At 50.4% G+C, this 24333-nt stretch overlaps 1 protein-coding gene across 3 annotated transcripts; it reads right to left on the bottom strand.

Annotated features, from left to right (window-relative positions):
- Positions 1 to 1370: 1370 nt before the first annotated feature.
- prag1 (PEAK1 related, kinase-activating pseudokinase 1) lies at positions 1371 to 24333 on the bottom strand. Of its 3 annotated transcripts, none has more exons than XM_076043629.1 (6): positions 24312 to 24333; positions 17557 to 17890; positions 15714 to 17467; positions 9138 to 9289; positions 6067 to 6830; positions 1371 to 4217 (listed from the first exon to the last, which is right to left on the bottom strand). In XM_076043629.1, exons 2-6 carry the CDS (start codon positions 17818 to 17820, stop codon positions 3051 to 3053), a joined length of 4101 nt encoding a protein of 1366 aa, XP_075899744.1. In that variant the 5' UTR covers positions 17821 to 17890; positions 24312 to 24333; the 3' UTR covers positions 1371 to 3050. The 3 variants fall into 3 exon arrangements, with proteins under 3 accessions (XP_075899744.1, XP_075899741.1, XP_075899743.1); XM_076043626.1 differs by lacking the exon at positions 24312 to 24333 and adding an exon at positions 21047 to 21407; XM_076043628.1 differs by lacking the exon at positions 24312 to 24333 and adding an exon at positions 20709 to 20784.

Here is a 24333-nt window from a genome sequence, read left to right as displayed (position 1 = left end):
CTAGCCATCAGTGTTCTCTGGTGAGGCCATTTCACTCGTCAACGCTGTGACATTGCAGGTGCTGATTTCCACTAATTACTGTTGGGAGAGCATGCAGGCCCCCCCCCCCGAAGAACCTCTACCAGGCCCAACAAACCCTCATCTGCTTCAGCCAGATAAGACTGTGCTGCCTCTGGCACGTTTGAGGATTGACCAACGGTCACCACCATCAATCAACAGAGGGACAACATTAAAAGCAGGTGAGGGAAGAAAATAAATAAATAAATAAATCAGACATGTTCAGATTTTGCACTCTTTCCACTCGTTTCATGATAGGAATTTGTGTAGCGTTCATCTCTGTGTGAGTCAGGAATGTATTATTTTTTAATCAAACAAGAAAACAACAGTGTTTAATAGGACTATTTTTCTTTTTCGTAATGAGCTTTTTTGTATTCATAATCCAAGTACGACTATTTCAGATTCATTTCATCCAAGTAGCGATTGTGTGTTTTGTGTCGTGTTGTGTACTACTTGCGCATTTCTAGGGTTGGGTTTCACCTGTCTTGATGAATCCGTGTCCGCCCTTGGTGGCTGAGTCTTTGTGTCACCGATTAAGCCTGTCAGACAGTCACCGGCAGAAGCAGACCAACAATCTTACACTATGGTGTGTGGTCTTTACCATACAAAAAAAAAAAACGAAAGAAAAGAGAGAGCCAAACTTGGTAATGGAAGGCTTAAACAAACAACCTCGGACATTCCAGTCAGTCTTCTATCATGCTGAGCTATTTATGTTGATAAGCTCATGAGTCTCTTTGCTTGACTTTATAACCCGACATTGTCAAAATAGATTTAAACCCACAATCTTTCTATGACTTAAGAATTTAAAGAAGAATTTAAAACAGAGAGTTGTCCATAGAAGTGTGTGTGTGTGTGTAAATTCCTGCTCAACAGGCTCATTCTGACTCCCCTCTGCCCGTGCACATTTGCACAAAAACGAAGGAGGCAGAGAGAAGACTGCGTTCCTGGAAATGGAACACTATTGGCCAGAGCACCATAGCAACATAGTTCCACCTATGACAAGGGCGCAGCCAGTGGTTTGGAAGGAAGGATGTGAAGCAGAAAGCTGCATGGTGGTGTGTACGTGTGTGTGTGACTGAGGTGGCGGAAATGTCTGAGGTCTGTCTTAGCCCCGGGGCCTCCCAAGTCAAATCGGGATTCCTCTCCACACGTGCGACCAGCAGTGTCCATCCTGGATGTGAACACTGCAGAATCCAGTTTCATCTCTTCTCTTAATTCTGGCCCAATCATTCACTTCAGTTCCCACTTTTTGCTTTTTTATTTTATTTTTTAAAAAATATTTGTGATGAATACACAACAGAAACGAAAGTGGATACTGTGAGAAAATATATGCATGGTTTATTGATGAGATGCAGACACAAAATAATCCCAAATGAATGGCGTGTTAGTTGTGAGTTCAGACCAGAGTCTCTTTAAACGTTAGAACATCAGCAATCCGTCGTGAACAGAACCGTTCTTGAACCTTGGGACAGACAGTTTTCTGTTTGTTACAATTCTTGCTGCAGGGGATTAAAAAAAAGAGAAAATTAACTCAAATCAACATTTTCTGTGCAGCCAAAATGAGGGAGTGGAAAACAGAGGCGTAACTGCTGCTAAAACAAAATAACACAAAAGAAAGAACAGCTCCATATGCAACATAAGAAAATGAACAGGCAAAAAAACAAAAAAACAATCCAGTGATCACTACCAGATACCAAATTATATCATAAATATATTTCTTTTCTTGACTGCTGCTCATATTTGTGGCCTTTTAAGACCTGCTCGGGCGCATCGACAAATCACTGTACAAAAAACTGCTCTGTTTGTCAGAACATTCTGTGAAATTCCAGTTTCACAAGAAGACTGATGCTCAGCAACATATTTACATTTGGCTTTCGCGTCACCGTAACACAAAAGGAACAAAAGGCACTAGGGGGGTGGGGGGTGGGGACAAACGACCAAACATTTTAAGATGGGCTACAATTAAGGGGAAGAAATAAGCTGGCAGCCAATCCTGCGTGAGCAAATCGGCCTAATTGTTCCGTCAGTCCAATCACAGCTGCATTGTGCTACACAGACGGTGACTGAGGATGGGTTCAAGTCAAAAGTCTTTGTTACGCAGTGTGCGAACATTGTGATACGTCAAGCTTTTTTTTGAGGCTACATGTTCAATTAAAGGTCCCACACTATGCAAAATTCACTTTCACACCAGTATGAGTAACAGCATGTGTCTTTTTCCCGTCAGTGAACTCGTCAGAAATGAGAAAAGTTCATCTTTCCTTCGTTGGCTTCCTCACTTTGCAGGAAGTGTGTGCTAAAAAAAGAAGTTTAAGAGCACTGATACCACGACCAGGTTTCACCCTCAGCATGGGACCTTTAACGTTGCATGCACATTGTACTGTACAACCACTTTGAGTAATAGACCAGCAGGGGGAATTAAAAAAGGTGCAATAATGTGTGTCTCTAAGTTTTCTGAACAAACAAAGAAAAAAAACAAAACAAAGAAAAACAAAATTAGCTGCACGACTACACCGATACGACACAAGCGGACGCACACAGAGGATTATGAAGGTGTTCTGATCGAATATCGCACTTTAATAAATACACAGGACAGTGGCAAGCGTTAAAACTTTGGTCAGTGTGTTACAGGTTGATGTCTGGGCTCCCATGTTCTGCCTCTTTTTTTGTTTTTGTTTTTGTTTTTTTTTTAGAATGAAACACTGAAAGAAGGTGATTTTAGTCTGCGAGTGAACGTCAAAACTTAAAATCTGAACTTCACAGCTCGGTGTGGTTTTGTCCTGTTCGCTGCCGGTCTGCTGCAGCAGCAGGAAACTGACGGTGGACGGCTAGCTGGATGCGCAGCTCTCGTGCACGTAGCGGGTTCACAGTATCTCCAGGAGGATGACCCTGTCCAGACATTACCTTTGACTTGATTGGTCTATTTTTTGCACACACACGTACACATTCAAGCATTGCCTCTGTGCCTTTGCACACGCACACGCTCACTTTAGGTGTCATTTCAGGGAGTAGAGCAGCTCGGCGGTGTGGCACAGGGACAGCGGGTGGGCCGAGGAGAAGTACTGGCAGCACAGCCAGTCCTCCAGCTCGGCGTTCCTCTCGGGCTCCAGCGAGCGCTCGGCGAACTTCATCATGAGCAGCGCCCGCTTCACGTCCAGCCAGTTGAGGAGGCCCTCGTGGCGGGACGCTCCGGCGTAGTAGCCGCCCCTGCCGCCACTGCCGCCGCCTCGCCTCTCCGCCTGCTGCTCCATCAGGTCCCTCCTGGGGCCCCACAGCAGGCTCTGCAGGACGCGCTTGGCCTCCTGGATGTGGATGCGTTTGATGGGGTCGGGCTGGAGCAGCAGCTGGGCCAGCCGCTGCAGGCCGGCCGAGTACAGGGACACGGCGGGGATGGGCGGCAGGTCCTCGCAGCGGTAGTCCTGCTCCCGCAGGGCCGGCCGCACCTCGAAGGGGTTGGGCTGGTGGAGGAGCTCGTAGATCAGGATGCCCGCCTGGAACTCGTCGAACTTGCGGTACTGGGCGGCCGAGACGATCTCCGGCGCCAGCCTGGCGTGGTCGCGCTTGACGCGGGCGTCCCTGGCGCCGGAGGCGTCGTCGTCGGAGGAGCGGCGCTTGGACTTGGCGAAGTTGCTGATGAGGAGTCGGGGGAGTTGCCGCTGGACGTCGGAGCCGCCGCCGTTACCGTTGCTGTCGGCGGCGGCCTGCGAGGGGTGCTGCTGCTGCGGCCGGCGGTGGTGAGGCACCAGCAGCAGGTTCTCCAGGCAGAGGTCGCGGTGCGTGACGCCGTGCTCCTTCAGGTGCTCCAGGCCGTTGCACAGCTGCAGCAGCAGGAAGCAGACGCGGCGCTCGTACACCTCCGGCTGCGTCTTGTGGAACGCCGCCCACTCGCGGACAAAGTCGGCCGCCGTCTGCCTGGGGATCTCGGAGGTGATGACCACCACTCGCTCCCTGTCGGTCTGCTGGCCGGCGGCGGGCGGCGTGGGCGTGGCCGTCCTCTGCGCGGCAGGCGCCGCGGCCTCGTCGCTGGGCGACATGCTCTGGGGGACGCAGGCCAGGAAGTGGCCGCAGTCCTGCTGCAGGTTGAAGTGCGGGGGCATGCTCTGCTGCACCGACAGGCCGTAGAGGTGACCCTGCCTGGCCTCCACCGACGTGCCCTTAGAGATCTGAGAGGAAGAGGGGAGGAAGGAGGGAGGAGAGGAGAGGAGGGGGAGGAGCACAGCCAAGAAAAGAATCCTTGTTAGTGACATGGCGAGACGCCACCGCAGGTGCACTTCCTGGTGAAGTCACTCAGTAGCAGTGTTGGCCAGTAATCTATTACTAAGTAATCCACTACTGTACATAAACTACATTTTGAGTGACGTAATGTAACTGGATTACTGTGGCAAAACTGGCAATGATATCATAATACTTTATCAAGTGACGATTTTGTTACTTTTCCCGAAGGTTTGTTCTGTGAAAGGTGCAGTTTGTGTTCAGAGAGCAAACATTCATTCATGTTGAGAGGACAGAGGAAATATTTGGAATTGCAAAATTTGCACTTTAATAAAGTTCATTCCAAAGCACTGAGGAAGTGCTGCTTTATCTTTTCTTAACTAAAGTAATTAGTAAAGTAATTACTCATTGATTACTTTCGAAACAAAGTAGTTGAAGAAGTAATCAGATTACTTTATTAAGGAGTAATCAGTAGTTGCATTACTTTTATGGAGTAATCCCCAACAAGACTGCTCACTAGCAGCAGTTGAGTCAAGTTCACTTTTATTTTTCTGAACGTCTCCTGTGTCTCCAGCCTGGCCAGTGAACTTCACACAGCGAATCCAACACCATCCCACAGTGCAGCTCTCTGTGACATCACAAAGGGCCCCATGATGAAGATCAATGAATCCTCTCACTCCGCAAACCTATTTGTGTCGCTCAGTGTCTCGAGTTCCTCTCACTATATTTTTTTTCCGTGTTCTGCAGTTGGCTCCGGATCAGGTTTACTAATATACTGTAATCCCAACTTTCCGACTGATTATCAGTCCATAAAAGTTTCAGCGCCAGTGCTTTCAAGTACTTCATGATCTGTATTAGGTGTGTGTGTGTGTGTGTGTGTGTGTGTGTGTGTGTGTGTGTGTGTGTGTGTGTGTGTGACAACAGTGTTTTGTCTGCCTGCTGATCCTGGCCGGAATGTAAAGATTAATTGGGCCTTGAGACATTCGGCGAGGCCGTGAGTAACAGCCGGCGCTTTGTACGGAGGCCGACAACTCCGAGACCAAAGGTTAGCGGGGGGGGGGGGTGACTCCACGCCCGACTTCCTGGCTGTTTACACTGCACGCCCCTGGAGGTTTGGGCTGCGGCAGAACAACTCCACTGTAATCTCCTCCTTCCTCCGCCCTTCAAACTGTTAAATCCCTGCCGGGTCGAAATCGATTTGCAACATCCGCCGTGCAAATGAGTGATTGAAGAACGGAGGCGAGCCGAGAGGGGATGTCCCGCCCCCAGCTGAGGGAAATACCTCCACGTTATCCGGGACAAAAGCACCGTCGCAGGTTCTCATCATGCTGCATTTTGGACAAACTGGGTTGAGTTGACCGAGCGAATCTCATCAATCAATTCGTATTTAATCCAGAGTGTTTGCCTGCTAAAACCCACCGCAGCCCGCAAGAATAAAAAAGAAGAAGCATAATCTGACTGTTATGTTTGGCCACTCGTCTCGGTCTGAGCTCCTTGTCAAGAACGTGGGGCTCAGTAAGCATCTTCCCGGCTCTATTTATTTATCGAAAGCTCTTTTCGGTCACGCTTGGTGCCACAGGCTGCTTTCCGTTGACTCGACTTAGCAAAGTTTGACTTTTGTTTGGCTGCACGGCACGCGGGCAGGGCCAATGATCTGCGCTTGCTTCTGGCAAATGAGAGGACAGTGATGTATTTGCTGCAGGATTACGATGCACGTGGATTTTTAGGATCGTCGCTGCCGCTGATGTCCTGTAAGACAAACCAAACAAACAAATGTTGTGTTGTATTTTCAAGATTTACCTTGACGGCGTAGGAGTTGCTCGGGTCCGAGGCGCAGGCGGCCGAGTAGTAGACGGCGTCTCCTGCGTTGCAGCTGGGCTTGTTGGACGTGAGCCGGAACAGGGACCAGTTGCTCTCCTCGAACCGGAGCGGGTTCCTCTGGGAGCGGGTGAAGTGGTCCTCGCACTTCATGGCCAGGCGCCGCAGGGACTCGGCGTACAGCCCCCCCAGCTTGGAGTAGACGCCCTCCCGGTTGTCGATGTTGCTCAGGAGGGTCTGCAGCTGCAGGCTGGAGCCCACGTTTGGCGCCAGGCCCGGTTCGGGGGCCGAGAAGGGAGCGTTGAGCTGCGGCGAGGACGAGCAGGTGATGCTGGTCCTGCAGTGGACGCCCAGCCGGCCGGGGGTCTTCAGGGGCTCGTCCAGCGTCCGGGACCTGGCGGGTCGGGCCTGCAGGCCGTGGCAGCGCTCCAGCGACTCGTTGGAGGAGAACATGGAGCGCACGTCGACGGGGCTGGACGGCAAACTGGACCTGGAGGCCGCGTCGGCGGGCCGGCACACGTTGCTCTCTGAGCCGGCGAACGGGAGACGCGGGTACGCCGGGACGAAGGCTCGCCCGTTGGCATCGGGAGCCGACACCGTGCGGTTGACCAGTTTCTTCTCGGGCAGCGGCGGCGGCTGGATGGTCGGGCTGCTGAAGGAAGGCGGGTGAGGAGAACCCGGAGCCGAGGCCGCTGGACTCCTGGCGAAAGGAGAGGAGCAGGACAGTCGGGCAGCATCCCGGGGACCTGGCAAGGGAGACAGCGGGTGACTGCGCTGGTCGACTGCGCGACTGATTCGGTGACATTCAGGGTCCCAAACAGGAGACGTTTCAGCTGGAGCTTGACCTGATGGATGAGCGATAAAGCTGCAGTGCCTGGCACAAATGTTAAAATAACCATTAGCCGACCGAGAATCAGGGAGCAGGAAGTCGGTGCAGGCTTCCTGTGGGAGGGTCTTGATTCCAGGGTAAATGCCACACATTGTTGGTGGGACCCTGACTGGGAACGGACCAGCGGAGGGGAAGTGAATGAGAGGAGGGCAGAAGGACGCCGAGTGTGAAGGGTCTTATTATGGGTTATTTACAAGCTTGCGAGTTGTTGCTAGGCAAATTTTTCAACCGTCGTGAAGAATTCGGGCTCATTTTTTTGGGGGGGGGGGATTCTTTATGCAGAGTTACGCCACCCGGCTGCATTTTAAGTAGCACGACTAAAGAATTAATGCCCCTCGTCCAAAAAACCACAACTACACTTTCTGTACTCTACCAGACCTCCGTTAAAAAAGAAAATACATCAATTCTTGATGATTCACACCAAGTCCTCTTTCTGGGTGCCTTGTAAATTAATTTGCTGTAACCTTGGATTAGTGAGAGGCTCACACAGTCCTGGGCTGAAAGGCTCCCGGTATGTTTTATTTAATACACACGCCTACTGACACTGCCTGCTGCTCCGCTTTAATATTAACACGTACCTCGTTTCCTCCCCAGAGCTGGAAATTTCCACGGCCCGGCATTCAAGCCGACGCTCACGGCGTCCTCCGTCCAATCGCGATCCATTTGTCAATTAAAGACTAAAGCGCCGCAACCTGACGCTGCACTCCAGGCAGACTGAGATACTGAGGTAATTGCGCGGTGCCGTCTCGAATAACTGCTTTCGCAGATGTGGGGACGGAGGCTGCGAAGGGAGCGGGAGGGGAAAAAGTGCTCTGTGGGATGTAGCCAAGCCCTTTCCCCCCCTCGTTATCAGAAAGCCGTAATTATCTCTTCAAACAACGTTTTACCCAGGAAGTTTGTGGCAATTACAAGCGCCGCAGACGTTTTCAAGCTCATCTGTGAAGGATGACAATCGCCTCCCAAACTGGGGACGCACGCCGCTCATCCGGAGATACCGGCCGGAGTTTTTTGCCACTGGCGAAATCCTGAATTCTGTCATTAAAAATCAGACCTCCGTGTTTGCGCATATAGTACAAACGCGAGGAAGTAACAACTTCTGTCAACTATTATTTTTCCTTATCTGAATTTAGATCCTTGCAGCTGGATAACTGACACTTCAAAAAATGTAATCATCCATCCTGCAAAGCTCCGGTAGAAAGTCAATCTTGGGGCACAATGTGTTCGACCTCACCTTCACTTTAGCTGTGACGTTTAAGAGAAAATACGAAAGAGGATTAGGGCCATAAGAAAATAAAAAAATATTACAGAAGGGAGATTTTTATTCAAGTTTTCAATTTGAGTTTTAAGTTGACATTTCGTGAAAAAAGCCGACGTAAAAAAACAAAATTACGTGAAAAAAGTCGATGTAAAAAAATTAAAAAAAACAGAATTTCGCATATAAAGTCAACGTAAAAAAAGAAGAATTTTTGTGAATAAAGAAAAATTTTGGTGAATAAAGTTGAAATTTCAACTTTATTCTCCAATTGGAAACTTGAAAAAAAAAAAAAAATCTATCTAAAAAAAAATCTATTTTTCTGTTCTCGTGGCCCGAATCCTCTTCTGCAGAACAGGCCACTATAGCTGAAAAAAATAAAAAATACTGCTAGCCTGGCTGCTGCTGAGACCCACACTGCTACTTGCACAGCGGCAGTTCCACACAAACACATCACAGCACATCACAGTGAGCCATGGAGAGGCGGCACGCGGCTAACTTTGTCCCTCGCACTGACGGGAGGCCGTCGCTACCTGCGTCAGACCGATCTACCCTTCAAGTTCTCGAAAGGCTCTTCACCAGCTGGATGTTTCAAATACTTCCAATGGAATTTGAGGGGGGGAACATAACAAGAGTCTTGAGCGTGGACACTTGGATGTTTGTGTACATCCAAGCATACAAATACAGAGTGAGGAAAAGAAAGATTTGCATAAATATTTCAACACCAAATTTATTCAGGCATCACAAGAGTAGTACAAGTTAACTTTGGCCTCTTCGGGTATCTGTACGTGTAGAAGTACTTATACAAATCAAATATTCATGCAAGGTTTTTCTTTTCCCGATTCCACATTACTTTGGCTGACTTTGCATGTGAGCTAAACAGGCTCCGACCTAAAGGATGTTGTGTCTTACCAGTGTCGGTGGCGAGACTGTCAGTGGAAGCGGTGGCGAAGCTGCCGCTGCTCAGGCCTCGCAGCGAGGACGTGGAGGCGGAGCTCTCAAGCGAGCCCTGTTGGCTGCAGCGGTCCAGCTCCACGTTGCTGCCGCTCATCTTGCCGCACACCCTGCGAGTCAGAAGACACCAGAGTCAGTGACACATGGATCAATAAAAAGTACATCGCACATAAATCACTTTTAATTCCGTAACCTGTCCCCGTTTGCAAGTGTGGAAGCGCTGTGCTTCCTCCTATCAAACAGCAGCAGCAGATGGTGTCAACTTTGATGTCATCGAGCGTAGTTCCACTTCCACTTTTCAGAGCAGCACTTCTCAATTTCAGCGGCATTGCCAAAGCACGAGAAGCTCCGAGAGACACGTGATGAGTCAGAAATTGCTGTTTGGGTTAATTCTGATATTTGCTCACTTTTTCTGCGTCAGTAATGTCGCTCAGTCGCTTATTATATCTCTTTCAGCACGTTGTGTCACATGGCCCAAACCACAAACAGCAGCTACTGTGGCAATGACAGGATTCCCTGCACTTTCTGCAGCTTTAGAGGGCAAACAATGAAAGGTTTTTTGTTTTTTTTTCAAACCCACAGCGAGTAAACGTATTGAATCAAAGGGACATTTCAAAGAACTGAAAAAAAACAAAACACAAAAATGTATTAACAGACTTCAGATCCTTGTTCTGTGGTTGTATGTCACTTCCTGTCATTCAGTTCCCTTGTTTCCCTGACCTTCCTCCCGTAAAGGCCGTAGACTGAGGCGAGGCACACCGCGCGCAAACACCTTCGCCGAGCCGCAGCAGTGCACGTCATGGGGCAAAGGTGCCTTTTATTGCGTCTGAATAAATCAAATAAAAATTCCGAGACAAAGCAAGAAGATGCCGTCTGCTTCCCGCCTATGAACACAAAGGTCTGTGGTCTCGTTCTGCTCGGCCGCCAACCTTTATGGCTGCCTTAAGTACTGACGAGAGCCGTGCACGAACAGACTTCCTAATCAAGGCAACCAATTAGTGTGACGGACGGACGTCTGTATGTCTCATTATAAGCACTAATGGCTCGAGGGAAGGAGAGGGGTGAGTGAGAGCGGGGGGTTCGGGGGGAGTCCAACCCTGCGCCTTCATCTCTCCTGCCTCCTTTCCCTCCCAAGAACGACTCCTCTATCCATTCATCTACCGCCCTGCCTGACTTTAATTTCGCCATAAATCAGCAGAACAAACAGACGAGCGGAAGAAAAGGGGGAGAAGAGCGAGAGGAGGGTGGGGAGGGGTGTGGTGGTGGTGGTAAGGAGGGCGGGGGGGGGTTGCAAAGGATGAGGTTTTCTCTGTGGCTATCGCTTTACAGACAAAACCAGCCGCGATGAAAGCGCCGGGTAGAAACGCTGAGGCAGCCGTTTGGCGCCGCGGCGCGCGGGATTATGGGTGCATGCGTGCACGTGCGCGCCTGTGCACGTCTGCCTCCAGATCGCTCAGATTTGGATCCAAAACAGCCGAGACGCCCTCCTCGGGTGCAGGAGGAATGTCGCTGTGTGCGCGTCCTGCGGGAGGATGCGCACGAGGGCGAGGGCGTGCACACTGAGGGGCCTCTCACTTCTATTAGTACGGTAAGGAACACACACAAGCATGAAGGGGCTGCTCATAAGCATTCCCACGTCTTTATTTCTCAGCATAAACTCAATTTGTGCCGCCTGGCAAGATTAAAAAGAAGAAGAAGAAGAAAAAAAACACACGATATTTAGCCCTCTGTTTAGAGTCTCCTCCAAAAAAACGCTGATCTTAAGCTTCCCGCTAAAAGTGGAACTTTGACTTCAACGTGTTTAAAATGGTACAAACAATAGGACGGAACACCTGGCTGGTCACAACATGCTGACCAGTGCAGTTTGTGACCTCACAAAGGGGTGATTTATGACGCACTTTCTGAAAGTCGACAGCTGGGAAAAGAAACAAAAGACCGGGTTCATTCTTAGAGAGTTGAAGGTCACATATCAATGATTGAAAACATTGCTAAAGAGATTTTTAACAGTTGTCCACTAATGGACAACTTGACAACTTCATTTAATTAAAAAACAACCCAACATTTCCTTTGTTTACAAGAATTCACCGTGATTCAAGTCATGCAATTAGTCCCTACAACAACAACAACATCCCTAATTTAAATTGTAAACAGTCTGGCTACAGTAGCAACCCAACCCGACCCGACCAGTTGTGTTGACACACAAGCAACCCAGACATGTGCACCGAGTATTAATAAAGCCGCTGGCTTTAGTGCGGTGGAGTGTTTGTGCAGGGGAGCGGAGCGGGCTAAGTGGCCGGAGATAGCAGCACTGAAAGACGAGACCCCGAGCCCAGCTGAGGTCTCACGGGCTGATTTCACTTTCAGGCTCCTCCCCCCCCCCCCCTCTCAATACGATGGCGTATCTACAAAAAAATCAGGTCGGAACACCCACGACCGCGAGCGTGACATTTCCCCGAGTCTCTTTCAATTAGAGAGAGCAAGTGTTTAAGAGAGAGAGGGTGCGGCCTGACTCGCAATAAGTGATGAAATTAAACCCTGCCAAGCGAATTACGCCCCCCCGCCGGCATTAGCGGTGACACGTGACTCAAGGTTTTGTTACAAGCGAGGTTGGGGTCATGGGCTGACTCAGGGCTGCGCTCTCATTCATTCAGGTACACCTGGGCCGTGTAACGCAATCCTGCAGCAGCCGCGCAGCGACAACATCCCCACAAGAAACCAGGCAGACGTTTTTCATGACGACGCCGCAAGTGCGCTAAACGCTGCCCTGAAACTACACAAGCATTTGCAGGGAGTGACGACTGGAGGGGACTGTCGCATTTCCCTTTTAGTTTTGCCATACAAGTGTTGTGTTGCTGGTAAAGAAAGTGGTTGGTCACTGATAATGAAACACTTAGGTTAAGCACCTGTCACCTTGTTTTCATGCAAACACAAAAAAAAAAGAAGGTCAAACTGGTGTATTGTTGCTCTGCAGTGACGACATGGCTTTCGAGCCATATAACCCGTGTCTTTGAAACAAAGATCCATTAATGTGTGACGCCGAGCTCCGTTATCTCCTGCAAAGTGCTCCAGGCCTGCCTTGTAATCTTTTTTTTCTATATGAGCCATCTCTGGCTGCCTCTTGTTCATGACAATCCTGCCTTTATCTCCATTAGCCACGGCACGGAGCTACACTTTAGTTCCCCTTCCGTGCATTTTATTAATCGTTCACTCTAATAAACAAACAAACAAACACGCGGTTGGAAAGCGGTTCAGAGCTCAAATGGCAGTGGTAATGAAAGGACATAGAAAGCAAAAAAAAAACAAGGCGTTGACCGTCGGCTTGCCACAAAAAGCCACTTTGGAGCCGAGCTCCAAATAGCGGTTGTGAAAATAAGCAGCCACCTGTGCTCACTTCTGAGAACTCTGCCGCTTTATTATGATCTTCCGGAGGCACGCTGAAACTCTCGGAGCATTTTCCCCGCGTCAACAGCAGCCTCATTTCCTCCTCGCCCCGGCGGACGTGTCAGCACAGCTCTCTTCCTCGCTAACCGCACGCTACAGGGCAAGCGAGACACAGCCGGGTGCCTTACCTGGCGCCGGTGGGAGGCGGAGGTCCTCGTCGGGGTGGCGGGCACAGAATGGCCCTCGCATTCGACCGCCGGCCTTCTAAAGCCCCCGCCATGCGCGCGAAACACAATCCCGGGTCCGGACGACTCACATGTGTATTTAAAGTCTGTCTCGATGGGAAGGGGGGAAAATAAAAAGCCGGCACCCGCTAGAAGAGGGAAATCAAAGCGCCCATACTGGCACACTGGTGGTTCACTTTGGAGCAGCTTTAGGTCTGGCAGGCAGCAACAAGATGCTATCTGTTCCGCCGCACTGAAGGGATCAGGATGGATCCGCCGAGGGAGGGGCCACGCGTCTTGGAACAATAGGTTACAGAGCAAAAGCCAACGCATGCCCGGGACTGGCTGCGTGGACTTAAAACCCACATGGCCCAGCTATAAATTCTGCTTCCATTGATGGCAAGCGGGGCTGCCAGACCGGGGACGGTTTGGGGAGTTGCCGGGGGACAACAATCTGTTCTGTGCCGCCCCTCCCCTCTGGGAACGAGCGCGACTAGTTGGCGCACCTTCCCCTGTTAAACAGTGCCTAAGCATAAACTTCACGCACGTGCGTGTCGAGGCACAAGCGCTCCTCCTCGCTGACGGAGCACAGGGTATATAGGTCAACCGGCTACGACGAGTTCACCGCAAGGCAGGTTCTTATCGAGGCTCTCTGGGGTTTTTTTTATCTGTAAATCAGTCACCACATGAGAACGATGCTCCGAGACGACTTTCCTCGGGTTTCTTTCCCTTTCTCCGCAATTTCAAAGGCGGCTTTTCAACAGCTTCTGATTTACCTGCAGTATGGGTGGGCCGTCAGACCTCTGGGGGCAAGAGTCGAGATCGGCGCGATCAGGCTCAGCCACACGCGCTTGCCTCGACAAAGACAAAACTTTTCAGCGCGACGGGTTGAGCAGATTTCGCGGCTTGGCGTCCGTCCTGCCGCGCTGACATTTTTGTTTTTCTGCAAACTCTGCAGATAAACAGATAACGAGCCACATGGTGGTGGAGCATCTGAGATGGAGAAAAACAAAACTGCTCCTGAATTAACAGCAGTGAGTCATTTGCCCCGTCAGAGGAGCTCGTCCCTTTTTTTTTTTTTTTTCTGCAGCTGCCATGTAAACTGTGTGGCCGACGCTGTTCCTCAATCTGTTTCGTGGGAAAATCTGCACATTTCCTCGATTCGCATGTGCCAGGATGAGATTGACCACGGCGTGAGGTCATGAGGTCACTATGGAGGACGAGGCAGGTTTACTGGCCTCCCCCGTTAGTTCCCGCTTCATCCCTGGTGACAAGACACTTGCTGATTAAAATAAGAGAGACAGACTTAGCCCACCTATAAACTTGGCTCAACCAAAAAAAAAAAAAAGCTGTCCATAACCACAACTGTCTCTGGTTCTCGACTCGAGGCGTGTCCCCACATGTGCCTCACCAAGGTGTATTTTTACCAGCGCAGAATGTCGGCTATGTCATAACCGGGGGAGACGGGTCCTTCCTAGAATTACCACAAACATAAGGACATAAGGGTCCAGGAAATGTGATCGCCAATCTGTCTGTTCGACACTTTGACGTTCCCGTTCGCCGCCGCCGTCCTCCTCCGCCCCCCCCCTCCCCTGCTCCACTGGGTTTGAGGACGAGCGGAACATCTGCCTCTTTGGAGAAGATGTACTTGGGAGTTGCAGACGATGCAAAAGTCTATTCTGGTGGGATTACTTCTGAAAACTGCAGCGCGAGGCCTCGTCTCTCTGCTCATACTTTTGGTCGCTGACTCACACGGGGGTTGTGTATTCTTAGCCCCGTGCAGACTCAGGCTAAAAACCCGCCTTTAAATGTCGGTGCTGCGAAATTGCTACGTCGTCCGGGATCGTAGCCTCAAGGGGAATGTTTATGTTTCTGTACATGTGACGAGAGCTGAAATGCCGCGACTAGACCGGCCGCGGCGGCGTCGCCTCACCGCACACGCACGCCGACGGCAATGACGCCGCTTCCTTTCTTGACAATTGCACCCGTCTGGCTGCAGCCAAAACAAATGTCGCAGCAACGTGACACAGCAGGAGGCTATTTAACGGGGACAATCTCTGTGCGTTAATTAGAACTGAAAAAGTCACATTACTGGAATGAATGGAACAAGGCGCGCATTGACGAGCTCGCCGGGAACGGTTTGAATGATGACAAAGCGGCAGAACGGAGGCTGACTCAAGGCTGAATAATGATGCAATGAAAGGAGAAGGCACAGTGGGGCTCGCAAGCCACACGCGCCCGCACGCACACACACACACCGCATACACACTGTCACAGGCAATATATATGATAAGTAGCTCCGAGGCTATATATACTGTCCAATCAGAAAGCGAAACGTGCCGGAGCATTTAGGACCGAGTGCATGTTCTGCAAGTGTTTTAAATTATAGATTGCGATGAAAACAGGCCCGCGGCTGAGTTTCACTCCCATTAATTCTAATGCAGATCTCAGGTACGGGACTGTGAGGCAAGAATACAAATAGGACCTTTAGTAGCATGTGGAAGTATGCTGAAAGGTAGCGGTAACCTTTCACCGAGTGTACACGGTAGCGAGCGAGTATGTGGTTAAACGTCTACTGGGCTTCCTCTTTCAAACACCAAAACCTTCCGCCTCAATTTTGAGCAAAAAAGAAAGTCAAGGCCTCGCTTGCTTAAGTGCTTCCTTTGCTTTATCAAACAGAGAGAGACATTTGAATAACTTCTTAAGTACTGCTCACTTTTGCCCCGGTTTGAGTAAGAAACTGAATATCTTGATATGTGTAAATCTATTCAATCCGGAAGGACAGTCGACTGGTACTTTACTCAATGTTCACTGACAACTATAACCGAAAATATTCAAAAGTCTGTAATTCCACTGCCCTATTTTAGGGTAAATCATAAGTAACCCGTCCATTCCCACCCCAACAAGTCTTAATAAAATTTCTCCTTACCTGTGCAGTTTTTTCGGAGGTGGGGGAGGTGGGTTGGGCTCATTGCCTGCAGATCCCTTCGCCGTTGCCAGCAGCTCTGACGAGCTGCCATGCAACAGCGGCTGCCCGGCCGGCATGCTCCCGTTCTGCTTGCTCTCCTTCTCCGCGCCGGTGCCCTTGGCCTTCCCCTGACAGGCACCATTGTTGGCGGCGGCCGGGGGGGCCGTGCCTGGCTCTGTCGCCGGAGGGGGGCTGCTGTGGGCCTTACAGTCCCTGGCCTCCTTCCAGACGGCGGCACCATTAACGGGGCCCGACACCCGTGGGCTGGTACCCGGCTCGGCTGCCAGCTCCTTCTTCTTCTCGCCTTCCTTCCGCTCCCTCTCTTCCTCCTCTTCCTCCTCCTCGATGCGACAGTTCCAGCCGGGACTCGGGTGGTGGGGCTTGTGCCAGCGCTCGGGCGTCGTCGTGCTCTGGTTTTCCTGGTGGAGCTTGAAATGGCCCTCTGGAGCAGAGACCAGGAAGAGCATGGAGAGCTCGGGCAGCGGGACGGGGGATGACATGGACGGCGAGAGGCTGGAAGCGCCCAGCCTGGGGAGGTCAGGTAGAGAAACCAGAGAGGACATGGACGGCGAGAGGCTGGAGGTACCCAGTTTGGGGGAACGGGTGGTCCTTTTTGGGGGGATTGGCGGGCTACACTGGGGTTTTGGGTACAACCCTGGGCTACCGTTGGTTTCAATGCTCAAAGACGGCGCGCTACGGCTCGGGCTGGGCCAGCGGAAGGCTGGGCTGGTGGGGTCTTTGCGTGCTGTGGGACTGAAGTGGCACTGGGTGCTGATGGCCGAATCGGGACTGCTGAGGAAGAAAGTCCGGTTGCTCTCCTCGGCGTGAGTGGCCAAGACCGTGATGGTCGCCCTCTGCTTCTCTCCCAGAGCTTCCAGCTCCCTGCACTGGGACGTGTTCTTGTCCCTGTTTGGGGACTCTTGATTGGACGGCACTCCGTTTTCGTGCGGCCTGCTCTTCTTCTTGGTGCTCTCAGCGTATATGGGCTCCGAGCTTGGCTTTCCGTCTGGAGAATTGGGCGCCGACTGTGTGCTATCCATGTCTGCCGGGCTTTGGGGGCTCCCTGACCTTGCCTGTCCTCCTACCGATCCATCCGCCCCAGGAAGTGAGTCTGTACTGCTGCGATAAGAACAGGAGGAGTCTGACAGACTGGTTTGTTTAGACAGGACAGGAGGGGAGTTTGGGGATGGTAGCGGATTCGGACTCATGCCGTCAATGCTCGAGGCCCGTGTGGGAGAGAGGCTTGATGTCTTAGCTGGAGCGGTCGTCGCAGCCACGCTGCTGATATCATTGCCTTGAACTGTGGCAGGACTGGGAGGATCAACAGAAAGGGGTATATCCATTGGCGCCTGTTGGGATTCCTGAAAGTTTGCCATGTTGATGACGCTGGTCCCATTGTAAGTGCTATTTGTTTTCGCGACCGTTGCATTCTGCTGCTTGCAAGTGTCCCCACTGGCGTTCTTCTTCAAACTTTGGGGGCCTCGACCGTCCTCCTGCGTGACAAAGATATTACTGATAATCATTGAGTCTTTAGGAAGGATGTTTGGGGATAACGAGGCTTTGGAGAGACAGTTGTTGTAGTCCGCCTTGGTCTCAGGACTCTTGAGAGCCGTCTCTCTGCTGGACTTGTTGCAACCGTTACTATCAATGTAAAGCGAAGACAGGCCCAGCAGCTTCTTAAGGCCCAGACGCTCAACTGGGCTCTTTGTGTTCTCCTGTCAAATGCAAACACGGGCGTAAATTAGAAAAGACGTCACGATACACCTTCTCACAAGGAAAAGAAATGGAAATCGAGGAGAGTCACCTGCTCAACGTTCATGTTGACGTCTGTCACGGATTCGCTGTTGTCCAGGCTCATCATGGTGGGTCTGACGGCGATCGTCGGCTTGCTGTAGGGCGTCACCGAAGCTACTTCATCGTCGCCCCCGAGGCTGCTTTTTGAACACAGGGGTGGCACGCTGCCACCTCGGCCGCCGGCAGTCTTGTGGTGCGCGCTGAGCGGGTGGAAGCAGTTCTTGCAAGAGCCAGGTTTCCACACGTGTTCAGCAAAGTCACTGCAGGCTGACATCTTTGGGTTTGCTCAGTTCGGTTTGGTCAGAGGTGGCTGGTGGGTGACCTCGCAGGGAAAACTGTCATGGCTGGTTACGGCACGACAGGATGTGGGTCACCAGAGAGTATGTGGAGAGGAAAAAAAGAGAACAGTGGGGTACATGGTTAACTAGATGCAGCCATGATTTGCTATACAATTTGCTTACAGCTCATACCGGATGAAAGTCTTCTGTTGAATGAATAAAAGGACTTATTGTAATTTGATCTTGTTTTTTGTTTTCTTTTGTCATGATGGCACAGATCCAATGTTTTCAAAATGAGTTCACTGCTAATGTCATGCCAAATTTTGCATTTCATGCCACGGAAGCCTTTAGCTTTGACATTTTCACCTCTGGCCTACTGCCATGTATCCTTTCCTTTATCTACTTTTTAATTCTGTAGACCAAATTTTTAATTCATCCTAATAAGGGTATGAATGGTGACTCTGTACCAAGCTGAGATATTGTAGGGGATGTGGACGAATTGGTGCGCTTCAAGCACTAATCAAGATGCAGAGGGGCTAAAAATGAAGAAGTCAATAAACAACTTCGCTCAACTGCCGTTTCCACGTTGTTATAAAAGTGACAACAGTGACGGGGTTAACAAGTGTCTTCACCCATAAAAGACCCCGGCTGGGATTTAAGTGTCATCTGATGCGACTTTAGATGACCCGCTGTCTGCTCGGCTACTTGTTCCCATGGCCTCCCTAAATTAAGGGGGGGGTGTGGTTTCTGCTCAACCAAAGAGGCCCGTCGGTGTGAGACGCAACAACATGAAAGCCCCGCCAGTCCTCCGCAGCCCCCGACATGCGAGGAAGAAGACGGCGGAGCCTCAAGCATCCCGGAGGTCGGAATGCCAGGAATGTCTAAAGGCGCAAGTCTCACCAGGGTGAATCTCACACCCACAACGAGCTTCCCTCCCCCCCACGCCAGGTTTCCACACTCGCTCTCACCGGCTCCCACCGCCACATGTGTGCCCTCCCACCCTCGCAAACAAACTGACTCGTCAAACACCTCGCTGTGGGTCCTGTTTAACTGGACTGACAGTGAGAGGATCAACACCGTGCCACAGAGATCACTGGTGTCCCTGCACCTGGGTGTCCGTTTAGGTTCCTCTAACACGGCTTTAGTTGCCTCACAACAAGGCGACGCCGTGATCCACTGCGGCATTAAACTGCCATTGAGACCCATTATTTTGGGTAAACTAGAAAATACAAGTGGGGAACAATGAGCGGCTGCTCCCCGGTATCATAATGTCATTCAGGAGTCCTAATTATTACCTCGGTATCAGGTGTTCTTTCATCCGATGTTATTACAGATTCAACGGCAAATCCCGCATTTGTTGACTTTTGATACGACACACTACAGTTAAAGCAAAGCCCTGGGCATGTAAGACAAATGGCCAGTCGTGGCTGATGCCAACCACATTGGAATGACGCCTCTTCCGGTGGCAGGCGATAACTCCTGTTTACATTTTTCTTTGTTCTCGTGTGACTCAATTTTAGCAGGAAAGCAACCCACCAACTCGCTTGTTTGCTTAACCGCTCCTGCGACGGCCGAGCGAGGCCGGGGGCCTTGCCTAACATCTTGTGCTATTATGTATGAGTCACGCGTTGTGAAGCATCACATCATTCCGCTTTTCAGCTGGCACGTCGACTGCCTGCACGTCAGCGACTTCAAACATACAAGAGTTTGTCAGGGGGATTTTTTTTTTTTAACCTAATAGAACTGTCACAGTCAGTTCAGTAACTTGAGATCTGGCTGCCTGTGGCATTTTTTTTTAGCCTCTATTGTTCCACTTTCCCAGCAGAAAGCAAGAACGCACAAGCAGTCATTTGTTTGAAGATGCAGTGATAAAAAAAAAGAAAGAAAATGAAGCACTTCAGGTTATGTTTCCTCTGTCTCTTGCTGTTTACATGCTCCGCTCTGTTCAAGCAGAGATAGGCTCTGCTGTCGACATTCCCCACACCTGTCCAAGCTCAAGGTCCAATATTTTTCACTTGTCAAAACACACACGTAAATGCCAGAAGTTGAACCACACAGCAAGATTCAAGGGCTGGCGCAATTGATGGGAGGAAAAAAATAAATAAAAAAAATGAGCCGGTACTATTCTGGTAGAATCCTGGGCAGAAATGACACATTTTGAGGTCTCTTGATGGAAAACACTGCTGGTGTTCCAGTCTATATTAGCGCCCGTTCGTGACCCGGGGGTACAAAGCTCAAGAAACCGACAATGCGCTTCGTTGTGACGACGAGACAGTAGACCACATATTAAAGAGACTTCAGACTAACTTCTTGACAACTCAAAACATCTGCTTTGAGCTGAAAACACCATTCGGAAGTCAAACATAAACATAAACATAAACGTGAATGATGACCAAAAGGAGTGACAAGGTAAAGGTTAAAAGGCTTATCAGCACCCAACAGCTGGGAAAACACTCTGGCGGCAGCGTTAGACGAACAAGCCCCTAAACATGCCAAGCAAGGCCAGGTCATGTGATGGCTTTTAATCAACGCTCACTCTGCGCCTGGAACTGCTTTATGCGGAATTGCCATGTACATATGTGCATGGGGAAAAGGCGCGCGCACTCACTCAAATTACTGCGAGTCAGAATACTCAGAATAATGAGACAACGGACATGTGGTCCGATAAGCAGGTCAGTGTAACCCGCCTTGAATACAAATCCCTTTACATTTGTTATGGCTGCCACACACTCGCGCAGCCCCATTCATCCAGGGGGCCGAGGAGGAGGAGGAGGAGGAGGAGGAGGAAGGGGGGCGGCGGTGCAACCTGCTGCCCAGACCCTCGCTCGGGCTTTCCGCCAAAATGCACTGGACAACTTGAGTGGAATAATCAATCGGAACTTACAGACACCTGTTTTTCCCCCCTTAAAGACGCCCGCGTTGACGCGGAGAGGGCACGCGCAGCAGCGGTGGCGGCGTCGCACGTGCTTCACTTTAAAAAAAAAAAAAAAAAAAAACACTGCCATTTTTCTGCGACAAAATAATGATTTTTTTTTTTTTCCTTTGGTGCCGAACATTTGCTTTTTCTCATTGCGGCAGGTGGCAGCGGCATCTCATAAAAAACATGTTCACGTTTCCTGTTATTCGTCTCCTTCAACCCAAACGTGTGATGATACAGAGCCACACTGACTGTGTATCCACGTCAAGGTTATTATTTATTTTTTTGTTGCCAGCCTTGCTTACCTGCTCGGACGTTCCCCCTGGTAACAACACAGCGGCTATCCGAGAAAAATAAAAAAATAAAAATAAAATGGAGGCGGTGGGGATAAAACCTCAGTCGACAAGAAGAAATTCACAGCTGTTCCCGGATCGCTCTTCAGAAAAAAAGAAAAAAGAAAAGAGTTATCCGTCAGACTTTCACCGTCTCATGCGACAGTTTAATGACCGGGAGGAGAGCTGCTGTGGCCGGAGGGAGCTCTGCGATCCAGCCGGGCGTGCTCGAGTGCCGCCGCCGCCGCCGTGGTGCTGTAATGCTGTGAGTGTGCACTGTGCAGAGGTGGAGCGTGGACGAGGGAGCAGGCGGAGTCCTCTGCAGCAGCAGCATGGAGAGGAGTGGAGCGATGTTGGGGAGGTGGGGTTGGTGCTGGGGGAGGGGAGGGGAGGGAGGGCGGTTGCACAAGGAAGTGGGAGGAGCTCCCCCGGCCGACCGTGCAGTGTTTGGCCAGAAGCCATGCAAGATTCTCACTTACACGCTCCTATTTTGTCATGCCTGCGAGGTTTGACAAAATAGGGAAATGCTAAATTCAGCACATCTTTGCGCAATTTTCGAGAGAAAAATGTGCATTTTGTCATTTTAGACCAGTCTTGCGTATTTTCTTTTCCAATGCAACTGCTCATTTTCTATTCATTTTTATTCTGCAGTCTTGAGATGGGCGAGCATCTCCCAGCTATGTCAGGAGAGGTGATGGTGGGGGTGCAGTCCGAACATGTTGCCAGTTTGTCGCAGGGGGCTAGCAGAGAGGGACTAACAACCAGTTAAACTCGCCCAGTTCAAGAGTGGCTAATTTGTCCATTGTGCATATATATGAGCTCAGTACTTGGAGAGAAGCCACAAACTGCCGTAAGCTGTAAGCAGGCCGTGCACTGACTGACTAGCACAGATTTCAGGTGTCTCACAATTACTCTCGACTCTAAGGCGACGCCCACTATTTTTCCTCTCACCGAGTGTGAGAAACTCATCTATGACACTTTTCCATGGCAGTAATGTGCATAGATATGAGCTGTTTCCACTCCGTCTTAATGCTGCATAAAACTTCATTTGAATGTGGGCAAACTGCTCTGGAGCAGAGACGCTGTTTGGTTCTCCGTTCCGTCAGAGATGGGTTTGTTTCCAGTTAGTTCCCACGTAAAGGGAAAAAAAATCACGGTGCCTTTGCATTTATATAAAAAAAATCCTGTGTGTCCACATTGCAATAATGCAATGCAACCCTGAGAATCTGGCTCAGAAGTGTGCGATGCCAAAAAGAGAGCCCTTCTCAGTAAAACAAAACAACTGGTTGTGCAGGTTTAGCCTGCGAGCGATCAATCTTCATCAGGAGGGGGCGTTTGAAGTGAATCGTATCCAAACCTCCCCCCTAGTTCTTTTTTTTTTTTTTTTTTTTGCTGCCCCTCTCTGTTCTGCAACACCCCCCATGGGCTGCCCCTGCTTGTGTTCATCAAGGCCTTGGTGACAGAATGATAGAACAACACTGGTGCAGCTACCGAGCCGGGCCGGACCCCTGCTGCTTTCCATTACAGGCAGCAAAAGGGGAGCGACAAACACAGCCGCTGTGCTGGATAAAGGCAGTCATCCGGAGAGATTAACCTTTTTAACTCGCCACCTCCTCTCATGTCTCTCTGAAAAATGGCAACTAAAGAGGAAATCATGTGTGTGTTGTTTTGTTTTTTTTGGAGGAAGGGAAGGGGGGGTGTGGGGGGGAGGGGTTGCTTGGACGAGACCCGCTGGAATATCTTCATATTATATTTTTGGCACTTTTTTCACAGGCCCAACAAAGTGATGAAACAGCAGCGGATGTGACGGCCTTTAATGCCGCGGCTCCACTTCCTGTGAAAGCGGACACCCCCGCATGTATGAATCAATTGGACACCGAACGCACCGGCTTCCTGTGCCTCACGTGTAGATTTACAGCCGAGAGTCGAGACAATCAGCATAAGTGGCGCAGCGAAAGGTGGCTTGATGCTGGATAACGCTGCCTTTTTTTCTGTCTTTTTTTTTTTTACAAGACCACCTGTTGACTTTGGAAGCAGCCGACATCCTCCAAAGCGGATTGGGAGTTTGTTGTTCTATTTCGGGGGCAATTTTTGATGAATTCCACTCGACACGTCGTGCCATTTAGTCCGCTGAGGCGAGGAATGCTGAATCTCATTCCTTATTTATAAGTCTTAAATTAAATCCACGCAGGAAGCACGAGCATGCCCTGGAAGGACCCCGACTTGCACCCTGGCACCTCGGGATCTTCTTGCTGACCTACTCCTGGTGCCACTCTGCAGCTCTGTCACAACAACAGCGGCGGTGTTTCCTGTGACACACTGGGGAGAGTCTTCCATCCTGCCGAAGGATTTCTGGAGTGGGATGTGTGGGATTGTTCACTTTAGCAGAGATGACACGAGGAGGAGGACAATAACGGAGGAGAACGAAGGGGCGGTGACTGCGTTCACTCTTTCTTTAGCCCTACAAACCCACATAATATCCATAAATTATTACAGATGAATTATACATGGCATTAGTCTAAGCATGTCGCACGCCACTGGCAGTCGCGCGCCGCTCACTAGCTCGCTCGCTTGCTCGCACAGCGGCGAAGGCCAACACTGTCAGCAGCATCAGAACGACTCATCTTTTATAAAACCCGCCCTTGAATTATGAAAAGGAACCGGCGGGGCTGCTTAATGTTAATCTGGCCAACCGCGAGAGCCTCGGCTCAACACTTTGCGCACCGACGAGCTCGCAGTTTGTGTTTGGCTGCGAGTTTGAGCCAAAGTGGAGGGTAAAAGAAAAAGAATAAAAAAAGAGGGCGACAGATCGGGCCGGGCGCGCCCTCTGTGCGCAGCGCAGCTCCGACGATGCTGCTGGAGACGGGCCAACGGTCGAGCGAGCGGCCGCCTGCACGGGAGCTGCTGAAATACGAGCAGCAGCCTGACAACTTGTTTCTGACGCCGCCGCACTTCGGCTTCGGCTTCACCACCGCGCAAAGTATAAAACACGGGCCGTGCACGTGAAACATTGTTTGATGTGTAACCAAAGCGGTGCAGCGTGGCTCAGCTCCAGGTAGCGGCTGCTCGTCCCACTGACCCGAACCTGTGTGTGTGTGTGTGTGTGTGCAGCACTTCCACCTGCTCTCTTTCAACTCGGTATGAATGAATTATTCACCAGGGACCATTCATCTGAAATCAAAATTCAGAAAGGAGGGAGGAGGAATTTCATGCAAAACAGAAAAAAACCCCACCTCACCTGTAGTGTCGTCACAACGTGT

This window comes from Nelusetta ayraudi, unplaced genomic scaffold (assembly GCF_046127955.1).
Source record: "Nelusetta ayraudi isolate G7.1 ecotype Tasmania unplaced genomic scaffold, CSIRO-AGI_Nayr_v1 ptg000076l, whole genome shotgun sequence".
NCBI lineage: Eukaryota > Metazoa > Chordata > Actinopteri > Tetraodontiformes > Monacanthidae > Nelusetta > Nelusetta ayraudi.
Note: the sequence above shows the minus strand (reverse complement) of the source record. Positions and strands in the feature narration are given on the sequence as shown.